This window comes from Pleurodeles waltl, chromosome 5 (assembly GCF_031143425.1).
Source record: "Pleurodeles waltl isolate 20211129_DDA chromosome 5, aPleWal1.hap1.20221129, whole genome shotgun sequence".
Lineage (NCBI taxonomy): Eukaryota > Metazoa > Chordata > Amphibia > Caudata > Salamandridae > Pleurodeles > Pleurodeles waltl.
The window spans coordinates 1,032,833,201-1,032,847,606 of NC_090444.1; the positions used below are offsets into that span (position 1 = coordinate 1,032,833,201).

Consider the following 14,406-nt stretch of genomic DNA (forward strand, 5'->3'; position numbering starts at 1 on the left):
AAAGTGGTGCAATGCATACTTTGCACCACTTTGAAACCCTTTGCGCTACATTATGCCTGTACCAGGCATAATGTATGCAAAGGGGGCGTTCACCCGTTAGGGAGGGTGAAAAAATGTCGTAAAGAAATCTAAGAGATTTCTTTGCTTCATTTTTTATGGTACTTTTAACGCCTGCTGAGAGCAGGCATTAAAAGGAGGCACACCATTGTTTACAATGGGCCTCAATGGGCTATGCAGGATTAGCATCAACATTTTTGTAAACTAATCCTGCAAAGCTCCAAACTAGCCTAAAAAAAAATAATTGATGTTAGTTTCCTAACTACCGCCATGGTGCACCGTATCTTAGATACGACGCACACATGGTGGCGTTGGGGGGAAGCTAATGTTTGCAAGAAAAGTGGCGCTGTATTGGGTGCAGCATCACTTTTCTTAAATTAGGCCCATATTCTGGTAATTGTGAGGACTGGAAATTGTGTAATACATTCTTATGTGTGAGTGTTTTTAGTTGTATCACTGCGCTGTCTTTACCTTGATTTTGATGCTTTTGTGATTTTTGTTTACACATGTAGTTGCCAGGTTGTCAATGTAATTGCACAGTTGATGCAAGTGTGCTTTACTACTTTGGCAATAATGTGACAAAGTATTTCTTCGTGATTCCTTCATGGTGTTGGATACTGGTATGTGGCCCTGCTCAATCTGACACATCGTACCTATTCTTTCAATCCCAATGGCAACCCAGGTACAAGGAACCTTTGTTAAATAAAGGCTTAACTACAGAGGCAGTTTGACTGCATCGACTATGTTTTCATTCCAGTGAAATGCAGTATGTTTAGAAAAGATGGCAAAGTGGGAAATATTTTAGGTTTGTAGCCTTGTTGCTTATTTTTAAATCTGGTATTAGCTAAGACCTATCGATTTTAATAACATAAGTATAGTAAATTTACAATCAGTCGCCTTTAGTCAGCACTCTGTATCCATTAGTCTATTATTGTGTAATTCACATTTTTCTTTCTTCCCCCATGGCTTACAGCATGGGCCACTGAGTCAGCTCACTTCAGCATTAGCTACGTTCACTGTGAGTGATATCATTCTGCCTTTTCACGCGGAGCACATCAACACAAGTAGTTCCCTTCAGTGCCAGGGACCACTAAGGCAGAGTGCACATTTTTTAATCCAAAATACATTTTTATTTTTAGGCAATGTTTTTCTTTATTTAAATTGACGAAGGCCGGCGACCTCCTTCACAATAAATGTTTGCAAAAACCCTGACAAAACAAAATAGGCTTTGCCTTGACGTGCTTTAAAACACTTCTATGTTATCATTGAAAACGATGACCTACGTGTAATACAACCATAGGTTGTAACCAGTTACATTCTCAGTGTGTACCCAGATGGCATTTTCATGGTGAAGTGACTTCCAGCCCTTCTGCAGTTACCTTTTGTAAATGCTCTTTACTGATGAGCGCGCCCATACTGGCCTTCGGGTCACATGGGAGACCAACCTTCCACTTCTTTGCAGCATCCACAAATTTCTTCAGAAATTCCTCATAGATCATCCTTTGGACATAGATTCTGCTGGTGCAGAGGCAGATCTCGCCCTTTCAAAAACAAAATGTACTCATTAAAAAAAAAGAAATTAAGTGTTCTTCATAGTTGTCTTTACGCCTAAAGCATTTAACAGAGCTAGGCCTATATGATCTACCCTTGGCATCTTAGCATTTTAAGATGCTCAGGAATGAAGCCAAGCTGTGAAAAAAAAAACTTGGCTTATGGACAGAGACATTAAACCAGGAAAGGCAAGACTTTATTAAGTGCACCATGGCTCTTGGGAATCATGGTGCTGCAGCATGGGACCTATTTGTCCTGTTAGCCTTAATCTGGGGAATAGTCATGTATTTAAGGTCCTTTTAAAAAGAAAGTTACTATCAGTCATTTGCACATCAACAACTAATTTTCATATAAACAATGAACTGCAAGTGGTGTAATATATACGTATATATATATATATATATATATATATATATATATATATATATATATATGCTCCACATGAAATTAAAACGCTGGCACTCCACGCAGGTTACTGTCCTTTATTTATGTCCAAAATTCCATATCATTCCATATGACACAGAAATAAAAAATTAGGACGACGCGTTTCAACCATCACAGTCTTCCTGCTTGGCCCCTCAACTAAACAGCTCATGTGACCCATCCTACTCTTTATATAACCACTGATCCATTGTATAGACATAGAAAAAAAACTTTTTTTTTTATTTATTCCTTATTTTACATTTTATTTTTGTTTCTAGTTTTTCCACTCCTTTCCCCTGTTGTCTTCCTTTACCGTGTATGTTCTATATCTCATTATGATTTTAAGATAATGATTGTCCAAATACCCAATTCATCACTTGTATTTGTGATTTTCAACTGACCATCAAAATTAACCTAACAAACAATATGTTAATATATTTTCAAAGTTATTAACCAAACTAATAGGGTGACCACATGACTTTTGCTGACAAAATAACATTAAAAATAAAAAGATCTGAAACCCTAGCTCCATTCTCCCATTTCTTAACAACGTCTAACTATCCAATGTGAACATGAAGTTCTTCATCCGTGTTCAATCCCCAAGGGAATCGCAAGTTTAATCGGATAATATATTCTGATTCTAACTACCTCAATTGTTTTTCTCTGTCACCTCCCCCTTGGGGTACCCACTACCCTGTTGATACCAAAAGATTTCATCTCATCCAACTTCCCGTCATGTACCGAGTTGCAGTGACGCGCTACTGGGTATGTGGTATCCTTATTCACTATTGCTCTCCAGTGTTCAAGAATGCGTTTCTTGAGGGGGAAAAGTGTGCTTCCAACATATTGCAGCCCACATGGGCACTCAATAACATAAATAGCAAAATCCGAAGTACAATTAATACATTTCTTGATGTTCACTTTCTTGCCCGTGGGTAATATGTACTGTTTACGACTAGTGCTGTATCTGCATGCCTTACATTTGGCACATTTGTAGAAACCTTGCTGTGTGTCTAAAAAGGTTCCCTTATTTTTCCTTGCATAACTATGTACCAGGATATCTCTCAAGGAGCTGCTTTTCTTGTACGTTATCATTGGAAGAGGACTGACTAGCTGGCCAATCACTTTATCAGCCTTAATTAGATGCCAATATTTTATGAGAATCTTTTTAACGTCCAATGAGTATGCATTAAAGGTTGTCACAAATCTCGGGGAATTGTTGTCAATATCTTTCTTTTTTGGAACTAATAACTTTGCCCTTTGAACTTCTCCTGCCTTTCGGCAGGCATTCTTAACAATTTTATACGGATATCCCCTGGATCTAAACCTCTGTATCATTGTCTCTTGTTCCGTGTCAAAACTTTGCGGTGTGCTACAATTCCTCTTTGCTCTAAGCAATTCCCCAAAGGGAATGCTCCATTTGACACTGGGTGGATGATGACTTGAGGCGTGTAAAATACTGTTTCCAGCTGTGGTTTTTCTGAACAGTCTAGTGTGTAAAGTGCCTTCTTCCACACTTGGATGAGATTACATTTTTTGGTATCGACAGGGTAGTGGGTACCCCAAGGGGGGGTGACAGAGAAAAACAATTGAGGAAGTTAGAATAAGAATATATTATCCGATTAAACTGTTGATTCCCTTGGGGATTGAACAAGGATGAAGAACTTCATGTTCACATTGGATAGTTAGATGTTGTTAAGAAATGGGAGAATGGAGTTAGGGTTTCAGATCTTTTTATTTTTAATGTTATTTTGAAATTTTGTCAGCAAAAGTCATGTGGTTACCCTACTAGTTCGGTTAATAACTTTGAAAATATATTAACATATTGTTTGTTAGGTTAATTTTGATGGTCAGATGAAAATCACAAATAACAGTGATGAATTGGGTATTTGGACAATCATTATCTTAAAATCATAATGAGATATAGAACATACACGGTAAAGGAAGACAACAGGGGAAAGGAGTGAAAAAACTAGAAACAAAAATAAAATGTAAAATAAGGAATAATATAAAAAAAATCTATACATTTTTTCTATGTCTATACAATGGATCAGTGGTTATATAAATAGTAGGATGGGTCACATGAGCTGCATACTTGAGGGGCCAAGGAGGAAGACCGTGATGGTTGAAACGCGTTGCCCTAATTTTTGATTTCTGTGTCATATGGAATGATATGGAATTTTGGACATAAATAAAGGACAGTAACCTGCATGGAGTGCCAGCATTTGAATTTCATGTGGAGCATATATTAAATGGGTCCTGTGCCCATTTTTCAGAGCACCTACCTCGACAGGCGAGCACAGGAAGAATAGCAGGACTTCCTTTGTGTGATATATATATATATCTGTATATATATATATAGTGACTTCGCCATGCACGTTTTTTTCTTCAATAATTTGACTGCTAATGTTTAATTTATATTTTTATTGATGTTATAAAAGTTGTCTTGAGTGCTGTAAAATCTGGGGTAATTAGCAGTGCATGGCGAAGGCGCGAGGTATAGTTACCTTACGCCACAAGTTGTAGTTACTTGAAATAACTCTAACTATTACTGCTGAATTTCTCTGGTTTTGTGCGAGTAAATTCAGAACCTAACTATAAAGTCCCTGTAACATTTGGGCTTTTTTCAGTGAATTTTTATGGTTTTTATAATGTAAAGTAACTTTCATTACTATATGTTAACCCAACTACGCCGCCCCAGGCCTTGTGACCAACACGCTATAACCACCTAACCCCACGCAGCGCACGGCCTTTGGCCGTGCATGGTGGGGATTGGCCAACCCACCAAACCCCACGCTCTGCATGTTCTTTGGCCGTGCACGGTGGGAGTTGCACGCAAGGCCTATCTCTGGGCATGAAAATAGGTGTGAGAGGGTGTCTCTGGGTGTGAGAGTGTCCGTGAGAGTGTCTGTCTGGGCGTGAGAGAGTCTATGTGGGTGTGACAGTGGGTGTGAGAGTGTCTGACTGCCCTCCAATAGATAAAAGATGCATTCACATCCATTAAGGATTTCAGGTTGGTTTCAATATGGAACCGCAAAGTTTACACATGTGCTTTGCCTTCGCTAAGCCCAGGAGCTAGGATCATTTGTCCTGTCTTGTTGGCTCTCATTGTGCCAATGAGGCTGCTGGATTTGGGCGGCAGCATCACCTGAATTGTGGGGAACTAAGTCCAATCCCACACCATGTGACAACTGTCTGCCTAATCCGTTTCCAGCAAGCTAGCAGCGACTCATCTCTGCCCAAGAGCATGGATGATTTGTGGCAACCGGGCGCATGCCATTATGACTTCTCAGGGAAATCGTGGTGATCAAATCTCATCCTTTTCTCTCAGTTACATTAGTTTCACACATGCAAATACAAACAGAGGCAGGAATGCTTCAATAACATTTATTGAATCAGCTGTGTCTTAGATAAAATGGCATGAAATGCAATATTTAGAATGATGAAACATACTAGAAGCAAAATGTTGACAAGAAAGGTGAAACACAGGAAAAGTCCCACCATACTGTTACTATGCACATTATATGCAGTTCCTACGTAAGCTATATAAGGGCACAGCAGGATAAGCCCTAATCTGCCCTTCAGGATTCCCTCTAGGAAGACATCATCTCGCATACCTGAGTGTAACAGTGGTGAAGAGGCCCGTTATCTATAGAGATACCATCCCATATGAGCCAAGGAACCGGTGGTCTCAGCAAGCAGCTGTAACAAAGTCAGACAGCATGCGGTTGTGGTCATCTGGCTGGAACCTCCCTCTAACGTGCATGGGACAGGGAAATGATTTTATAATAAAACAACCGATGTTCTAAGAAAATGTCCCTCCATAAAAATATGTGTGTTTCTGTGAATGTCAGAGATGCAGTGTACCACTTGTGTCGACAATCCTATCTCGCTGCAGCCTTCAGGAAAGCACAGAGTGAAAGAATGTCGTGCCAAGAAATGTGATGCTTTCCTAGGTGAAAGGACAACTAGATTAAAAAAATAAACACCACCTCAAATGCGGACGATTTTAAAATAATAAAATGATGCAGAATAAAATGTTTCCAGGCTAAATGGCACAAGCATCAGGCCTAGTTGCTAAAATAACGTGCACAGAGACATCATTAAAATGTCCCCACAACAGTCCTTTCTATAAGGGGAGCTTCAACTGGAGCACCTGTTACATTTATAAGTGCTTCCTGTTGAGGTATAATTACTGTGAAATGAGCATCATGGCCAGAACTGAAGCTCACCTGCTCGTTTATCCAACAAGAGTCCACAGTTTTGCACAAAATGTCTATCCAATTGGAGGACTTTCTACTGGTTAGCTAGTAAGCGCTACCTGCTTGGGTGAATGGCCCTCAGCCAATTTCAGCCCCAGGGACCAAGCCCCTGGAGCCACCACTATTCAATGGGGGAAGGGAGGCACACAGCTCCCCTCCCCGGACTATTTTGGCCCCAGGGACCCCATCCCTTTGCACTGCCTTTATTAAATGGAGGAGGGGGCCACACAGCCCCCCTCCTCCCTGGCTGATCTTGGCCCCGGGGATCCCGATACCCCGTTGCCCGGCCCTACTTAAATGAAGGAGGGGGATGCCCGCCATCCTCCTCGCTGGACCTATTTTGTCCCCAAGACCCCCAGCCATCTTTCCTGTGTGCCCTCCAGGGCATCCAGTGTGCAATGGGACTGCGGGGGACCTCAAGGCCCCTGTGGTCCCAGCCAGCTCCCTGCCTCCTGCAGAAGCCGGCATAGCTGTCACAGACAGGGAGCTGCTAAACATGCAGCTCGCTGTCTGAGAGAGCAATCATTTCCTCTGTTTTCCTGCCCACATGTCTGCAAGCAGGGAAACAGAGGAAGCCTCTGCTCCCAGCAAAGTGAGAGCTGTTTGACAGCTCTCGCTTGCTGGGAGTGGAGTTGTGTTTGCTTTGACTTTGCAGGAGCTGTCAAAGCTCCTGCCAAGTCAGAGCAAACAGCTATGATCTTGGGTTGGGCACCCCAGCACATAGCAGGTGTCGGCCGTGGGAGGTGGTGGTCCCCAGAGGTCTGCAACAGACCTTTTTTATTATTCTATTTCAGCCCTGGGGAGGTGACAGTCCCTGGCGCTGTGGGGAGGCCATGCAGCCTACCTCATATAATTGAATGTTAGCCCCAGGGAGGTGGTGGTCCCAGGACTCAGGGGGTTCTCCAGGACCCTCCTACTGTGATCAAGCAATTTTGCCCCACGGAGGTGGTGGTCCTTAGGGGGCCATGTGGCCCCCTAATACTATTGAATATAAGGCACCAGGAAGGAGCCATTCCTAGGGGCTTAAATAAGGTCTAAGAGGGGGGCCCTGTGATCCCCCCTTCTTTATTTTTTCATGTCCCCGGGACCTGGCCCACCCGGGGCTTCATTAAAAAAAGTGTTGGAGACCGTATTTGATTTTTTTTAAATATTTGCCATGAATTTGTGACCCATCGCTAATTTGCAGCATTTTGTTTTTTTAAGTGCTTTTTTGCCCTGAGGGTGTACCTCTAGGATCCCAGCACCAGAGCTAAGGGGTCACAGTGTCCTTACTCTGGCCCCATTTCATTTTTTTCAATCTTTTTTTCTGGGACTCGGCTGAAGACAAGTTCCAAGGTGGCTCCCAACACTTCCTGGTTGAATTTGATCTCTGCATTAGATCTAAAGGATTCACAAAGCCTTTACGCCTCTAGAAATTCACATTTGCTATTCCATTAATTTCTCTTAAACTACTGAACGGATTTCTTCTAAATAACAATAAGCTTAATCTGGGTACCGAAAGCTGCCTTTCTACTAAATTTGGTGTAATTCTGTCCAGAGGTTCAGGCTGTAGTGGTGTTCAAAGCTCCTATGGGATTGAACATTGTTGACTTCCCTTTTTTCTCCGCCTCCACTTGACAGATCATCCAGAGCCTTCCCATGCACAGCAAGATTGTTTGGCACACTTTGTTTGAAGCATTTCATGAAGATTCGTCAAATGGTGCTAAAGATATAGGCAAGTCAAAAAACACCTTTTCAATGGAAACATGGTCCTAACTATAACTACCTACTGGCAACCGCCAGTAGGTATATACGTATATATATATATATATATATATATATATATATACATCAAATTTCAAATAGAAGTAAGACACTCACTCAGGATTCCGTGAGAAATGCAGGTTTACTCCAACATACAAAGCTTTTCATTATGTGAAGAAGGCCGCTGTGACTTCTATTTGAACTTTGCTAAAGTCCGCCGGGCGGCTTGCATGGCTTGCCACTCCATTTCTCATGGGTTGACAAGCTCGCTATGTGAGCATGTCTTTTGGAGTATATATACATCTATACATATATATATATATATATGTATATGTATATATATATATATATATTTATATATATATGTGTGTGTATATATATATATATATATATATATATATATATATATATATATATATATATATATATATATCCTCCACAAAACGTTTAAAAAAGGTGATACTTTTGGACTAGTTTGTGCATGGAAAGTTTTGGGGTGATCCATCAAGCTGTGATCGAGAAAAAAGGGAGCTCCCAAAACCCAAAATCCCCATGCATTTTCTATAGACTTCTTTATACAGGGCTACAACAAAAACCACTAAACAGAATTAGACAAAATTAGGCAGGAAGCTAGATCTTGGTACCCAGATTGTGCATTTCGTGATCAGGTGAAAATCTGTTCAGTGTTTTTGGAGAAACTAAGGCTAAAAAAAATATATAGCTATCTGGATGGTTGGGTTGGATTGACTCTCATGTGAGGGAGCAATGCTGGAAGCAGGAGCAATGCTGGTGTCCTCTGCATGGGGGAACCCAGCTGGGGCTGCAGGAGACCTGGGGCTCCCCCTGCAACCCCCAACAAGTCTATGACGAGTGCCCTTGGTGGGCACCAGGGAACCACCTGTATTAAATACAGGCCCCAAGTGATGGAGTCGCAGGGCCTAATAAGGCTCGGGGAGGGAGGGGCACATGGCCCTGGAGAATGGGGTGCCCAGGACCCAATGAGGCTTAGGAAGGGCACCAAATGCCCCCCTCCCTTTTTAAATTGGTATCGGCCCGGGGGATGAGATCCCCAGGGCCTGATAAAGCTCCCCTTTTCTTGCATTTGGACCCATATGGCGTGCCCGGAGCCCAAAGGCCACATTTATGCTGTGTATGGCAAAGGCCATGCACAGCAGGGGATTGGTTTCATGTATGGTAAAAAATATAACTTTACCTTAAAAAATCCTATAAATTCACTTAAACAAACAAAGGTTAAACTAACCTTATAGTTAGGTGTGATAAAGAGATTTTTTTGTTTTAAAAAATCTTAGAAATTCACTGAAAAAAAGATTAAAGAAAGATCATAGTTACATGAATATGTCAGTGACCAAGTTAATGTTTTGAACTGAAAAAAACACAGAAATTCACCAGGTATAGTTAGCACAGCTAACTATAACTTCGGGTTACCGCCATGCACTGCCAATGAACCCAAAAATGGAAATTGTTAGACACTTGCACTTCCCAATGACTGATAGTCCCTATAATTAGTAAGGTTACATCACCTATATACATAACTCTCAAAACATTTACTTTTATAAATTACAATGTTCATTCCTCACTATAAACCAAAATCCTGTTATTTTATTTATTCAACTACAAATCACCAAAAAAATAAAATCACATCATTAGAGTAGCAAGAGTGTAGAAGCTGATGTTTAGGTTGAAGCTACACCCCTCACAGGATTGTGACTGATATTTCAACCACTTGTATGTGTCTTGAGAGAGCCCCAACGTGACATTTTAAGGAATCTCTCATTTACTTTCTTTGTCATATAAAATGTCTTCCAATCAGATTTCCAGTGACCCTATTTCTTAAGGTTTCTTTGCCCACCCACCCTCTCCCTCAGTGTGTACCGTGGGATTTCCACCATACCTGATTGGCAAAGCTTGACCTCACAGTGGTAGGTATGCACTCCTCCAGATTGGCATCCTGAAAGATTATGGCAGGGTTCTTGCCCCCCAGCTCCAGAGACAACCTTTTGCAGTGAGGAGCACTTCTCTCAATGATGCGCTGGGCTGTGACGGTGCTTCCAGTGAAGGAAATGAGTGGCACGTCAGGATGGGCAACAAGGGCATCTCCAGCTTTGGGACCAATCCCGAACACAATGTTTACCACTCCGGGGGGCACACCTCCATGAATAAAGGAAATATAAATTATAGTAACAATTATACAGTAATCATTTCGAATGAATGTAAAGCAACAAATAAGATTGACAATACATATATAGTTCAATGTCAGGTGATAAAAGTACACCAACAATAAATCTCCTTTTCTAGTGGTGCTTCAACCTTCCCACACCTACATATATTTAGTTTTACTGCTGATGCGGTTTCAGTGTCAAAGGTCACATTTAATGTTGGAACACCCAATTTTCAGATAACCTAAGCTTCCTCTGTGGTGCGAATTGAAACCTCACTGGTACTAAGGATGGCATTACATATTACAAGAGGTGCTTTTTTATTCAGTTGAACTTTTGCAAAACCAAACTAATCATGGTTTTATTTTGCCTATTTATTTTGTCTATATGTACAAAATACTAACATTGGTTGTTGCAGCCAGAAAACAGCACAGACTGACTCATGAAGAGGAACAGAAAAGTATATGGGCATGAGATTTTGCCCCATCATCAAAGAGCACTGTCTGCGAGGCATGTACTACTGACGGCTCAGTATGCATGTTTCTCTGCTGAAACGCCTCCTGACCATTGAGTGTGTGTTTTCAGAACTCATAAACTGATCATACGCTGTTGGGGGTATTTATTACCAAGAGCATTATCTTGGTGCCACTGGCATTCCAGCTATGGTTGTTATGTATTTAACACATAGAGGCATTGTACGCAGTCGCGGCTTGCAATGCATAAAAGGGGCGGGGTGGGCGTGGTGTGACGGGGAGGGGAGGGGAAGGAGGGCAGGGTGAGCGGGAAACAGGGGAGTGGGGGGTAACTTTAAATAATGACTTTTTTTAATGAAAAACTTACCTCATTCGCCAACCCGTGCCGCTCCTTTTCCAGCGTCGCTGCAGGCACAGGCTCCCAGCCTGCCCTGCACCAATCCTGACACTGCTCAAAGCAGTGTAAGGATTGGCTGGGAGCGCACAGCCAGGGTGCTCCCAGGCAGACTCGGTTCCTATGCAGGCTCTCTCCAGCCCGGAAACACAGTTGCCGGGCTAGAGACAGCCTACTGCACCTGTGTGTTTGGCCGGGTTAAGACGGCCAGCCAAACACACAAGCACTATGAGGGGGAGTGCTGAGCACTCCCCCCAGTTCACGTCACCCCGTGGCCCCGCCCCTTTCAGAATGAAAGGATAATATACGTAGTTTATTATCCTTTCGCCCTCAAAGGTTGCAGCTTCTGATGCTAGAAGGGGGGGGGGCGATGTTCCTCCACCCTTATGTAGGAGCTGCCCCTGATTATAGTTTGAAAGAGCTTTTTTTTACATTACCGCAGGCAACTATTCCTGATGAACTGAGGTAATCACTGTTAGTAATTTAGCATACGGTGGCCACTAATGTAATCTGTCTGATGTGGACTTTATTACAACACTATCATTAGTATTATTATTAGCTCAGGATGATTTTCACTCAACAAAAGTAGCTCTTACTACAGCGAAGGTTGAAAACCCCTGATTTTTATGGTTCGGGCCAATTAGAAAGTCATGGAAGAGAATTAATTACTGTACTCCTAAAAGTTTTTCGGAATCAACCTATTATCTTTAGATAACACCCTTTACCATCAGTCGTATAAATATAACACCAATATCAGGCTTCATTATGAGTTAAGTGTTGAAAGGTGTTACAGGGAGAATTATTTCCCTGTAACACCGTTTGCCTTACTACGTATGCCCATAATGGCCCTTTATTTCTGATAAAATGTTCATCTTCAGCCACAAATCAACTGAGTGCTCAACAGCATCCCCATCCGCATTCAGTCACTACAATGTACATATATATCAGCTGATGATGATCATAGTTCGCAACTAATACATTATTCTGTATCATGAAATGCATTGTTTCAATTGGAAAAAAGCAGTTTTCAGTGGATATCCTTCCGAAGCAGTGCTATAGTATTTATTTTTAATTTGACCTTTTATGTAGTGCCTTTTTCCAAAAACAACAAGTCAATTCCTAATTTGGAGTCCCTTGTGAGTTCATTTAGAGCCTGGCGGGCGGCCCACTAGTGCCTCTAGTCAAATGTCTTTTTGTACATTGGAATAGAGCTTATTTTCATCCCCCACCGTGCTTGAGAAACTTTAGTGGTAAGATATTAGATAGAAAACATTCTATCCAAGGCTATCTAGGGTAGCTACTCCCATTAGGTCAAACTGAGTTATCCTACAGATCTTGAAAGCAAAAAGAGATAAAATCGACTTTCGAGGAACACTCCCAGGGAAATAAATTACTTCTGCAAGCATCACTTTAAAGCAGCAATTCATGGAGGCTTTCATCACAAGCCCTGCCTGCTGCTGTGGTAGTTTAGTTTATAGACCTCTACTGCATCTATGGGTGTTCAGGCACCAAAGGTTGCATTATACATTGCTCCCTGGGGGTGCAATGGGCATATGCGCCTTCTTTGTTCGTGCCCGTCGCCCCAGGCACAATAGTACTACAGGAGGAGCTGCAAACGCTTGTGCTGCCCTTCTGTAATACTGATAGCAGGCTCTTTCTTCATCCGCATGGTTGCATGACCTCATGCAAATGACGAAGGGCCGTATTTATACTCCGTTTGCGCCGAATTTGCGTCGTTTTTTTCGACGCAAATTCGACGCTAAACTAACGCCAACTAACGCCATATTTATACTATGGCGTTAGAGGCGTATAGCGCCAAAGTTCCCGGAATGTGCGTCATTTTTTAGCGTGAACCCCTTCCTTGCGTTAATGATATGCAAGGGAGGCGTTCCCGTCTAAAAAATGACTCCCAGGCCTTTACGTGGTATTTATACTCCCGGGCAAAAGAGACGCCCGGGAGTGGGCGTGGCTAAAAACGGCGCATTTGCGCCGCTTTTTAACGCCTGGGTCAGGCATGGCGTTAAGGGACAAGTGGGCTCAAAATGAGCCCAGAGTGCCCTCCCCTGCCCCCAGGGACCCCCCCTGCCACCCTTGCCCACCCCAGGAGGACACCCAAGGCTGGAGGGACCCACCCCAGGGACATTCAGGTAAGTTCAGGTAAGTATTTTTTTATTTTTTTTTAATAATTTTTTTTGGCATAGGGGGGCCTGATTTGTGCCCCCCTACATGCCACTATGCCCAATGACCATGCCCAGGGGACAGAAGTCCCCTGGGCATGGCCATTGGGCAAGGGGGCATGACTCCTATCTTTACAATGATAGGAGTCATGTTGATGGGGGATGGGCGTCGAAAAAAAATGGCGCAAGTCGGGTTACGACGATTTTTTCGACGTAACCTGACTTGCCCCATTTTAAGACGCCCATACGCCATTTTCCCCCTACGCCGGCGCTGTCTGGTGTACGTGGCTTTTTTCCACGCAAACCAGGCAGCGCCGGTCTGCTTGCGCCGGCTAACGCCATTCCATAAATACGGCGCCCGCATGGCGCTTCAGAATGGCGTTAGACGGCGCAAAATTTTTTGACGCTAAACTGCGTTAGCGCAGTTTAGCGTCAAAAAGTATAAATATGGGCCGAAATCTCTTAACCTCTGCGCTCGTGCCATGTTATAGATGCAGGCGCAGATGCAAATATGCCCTTATGAGGTGCACTCACAGTGCACCACAAAAAGGGAGCGCATTGTTAGTGCGCCTCCTGAAGGCAGTCCCCTGGAGGAGGTAAAGGGGGTCCCGTGGGTCCCACACATATCCCCCTGCAGGCGGGTGCAGTTACTCACTGCACCAGCTTGCAGGGTGATCTTTCTTCCCTCTTGAAAGTGCATGTGAGTTGCCACAGGCACAGAGAAACAGGGCACAGATTTGAAGCAGCTGCTTCATATCGTACTGAATGTACTGCCACCAGGGTAGAGCGGGATTTTGGCTGGCTTACGGGCAGGGCATTCAACACAATCGTGCACCTTTTTCCTGTTTGCACCCTACGCTCCTGTATAAAGGTGAGCTGTGGCACAAACAGGGAAGGTGCGCCCTATTTGTAATACAGACACAGGTGTAATAGTAAGTTTGAGCTGTTCCTACTCTTGCCGCTTCCGGAGCCATGTGTGGAGGTTGCTTAGGTTATACTCATCATTAAAAGAGTCCATCAGTGGAGATGCTTCTGGCACTCATATCACCACCTTGTTTCTCTTCCTCTTCACAGTCACAGGTTATAAGCTCAATTTAACCTTGTAAAGTAACGTATGTCATTACTGTATATAAGAGGACACAGAAAAAA

The 14,406-nt window shown here is 42.9% G+C and overlaps 1 protein-coding gene across 1 annotated transcript in view; it reads right to left on the minus strand.

The window, feature by feature from the left end:
• ALDH8A1 (aldehyde dehydrogenase 8 family member A1) overlaps positions 1-14,406 on the minus strand; it is a 231,340-nt gene that overhangs the window by 3,460 nt on the left and 213,474 nt on the right. The window contains exons 5-6 of the mRNA XM_069236749.1: positions 9,949-10,205; positions 1,437-1,598 (exon numbers count right to left, since the gene is read on the minus strand). Of these exons, the coding sequence (XP_069092850.1) occupies positions 1,437-1,598; positions 9,949-10,205 (419 nt within the window). The remainder of the gene's footprint in view (positions 1-1,436; positions 1,599-9,948; positions 10,206-14,406) is intronic.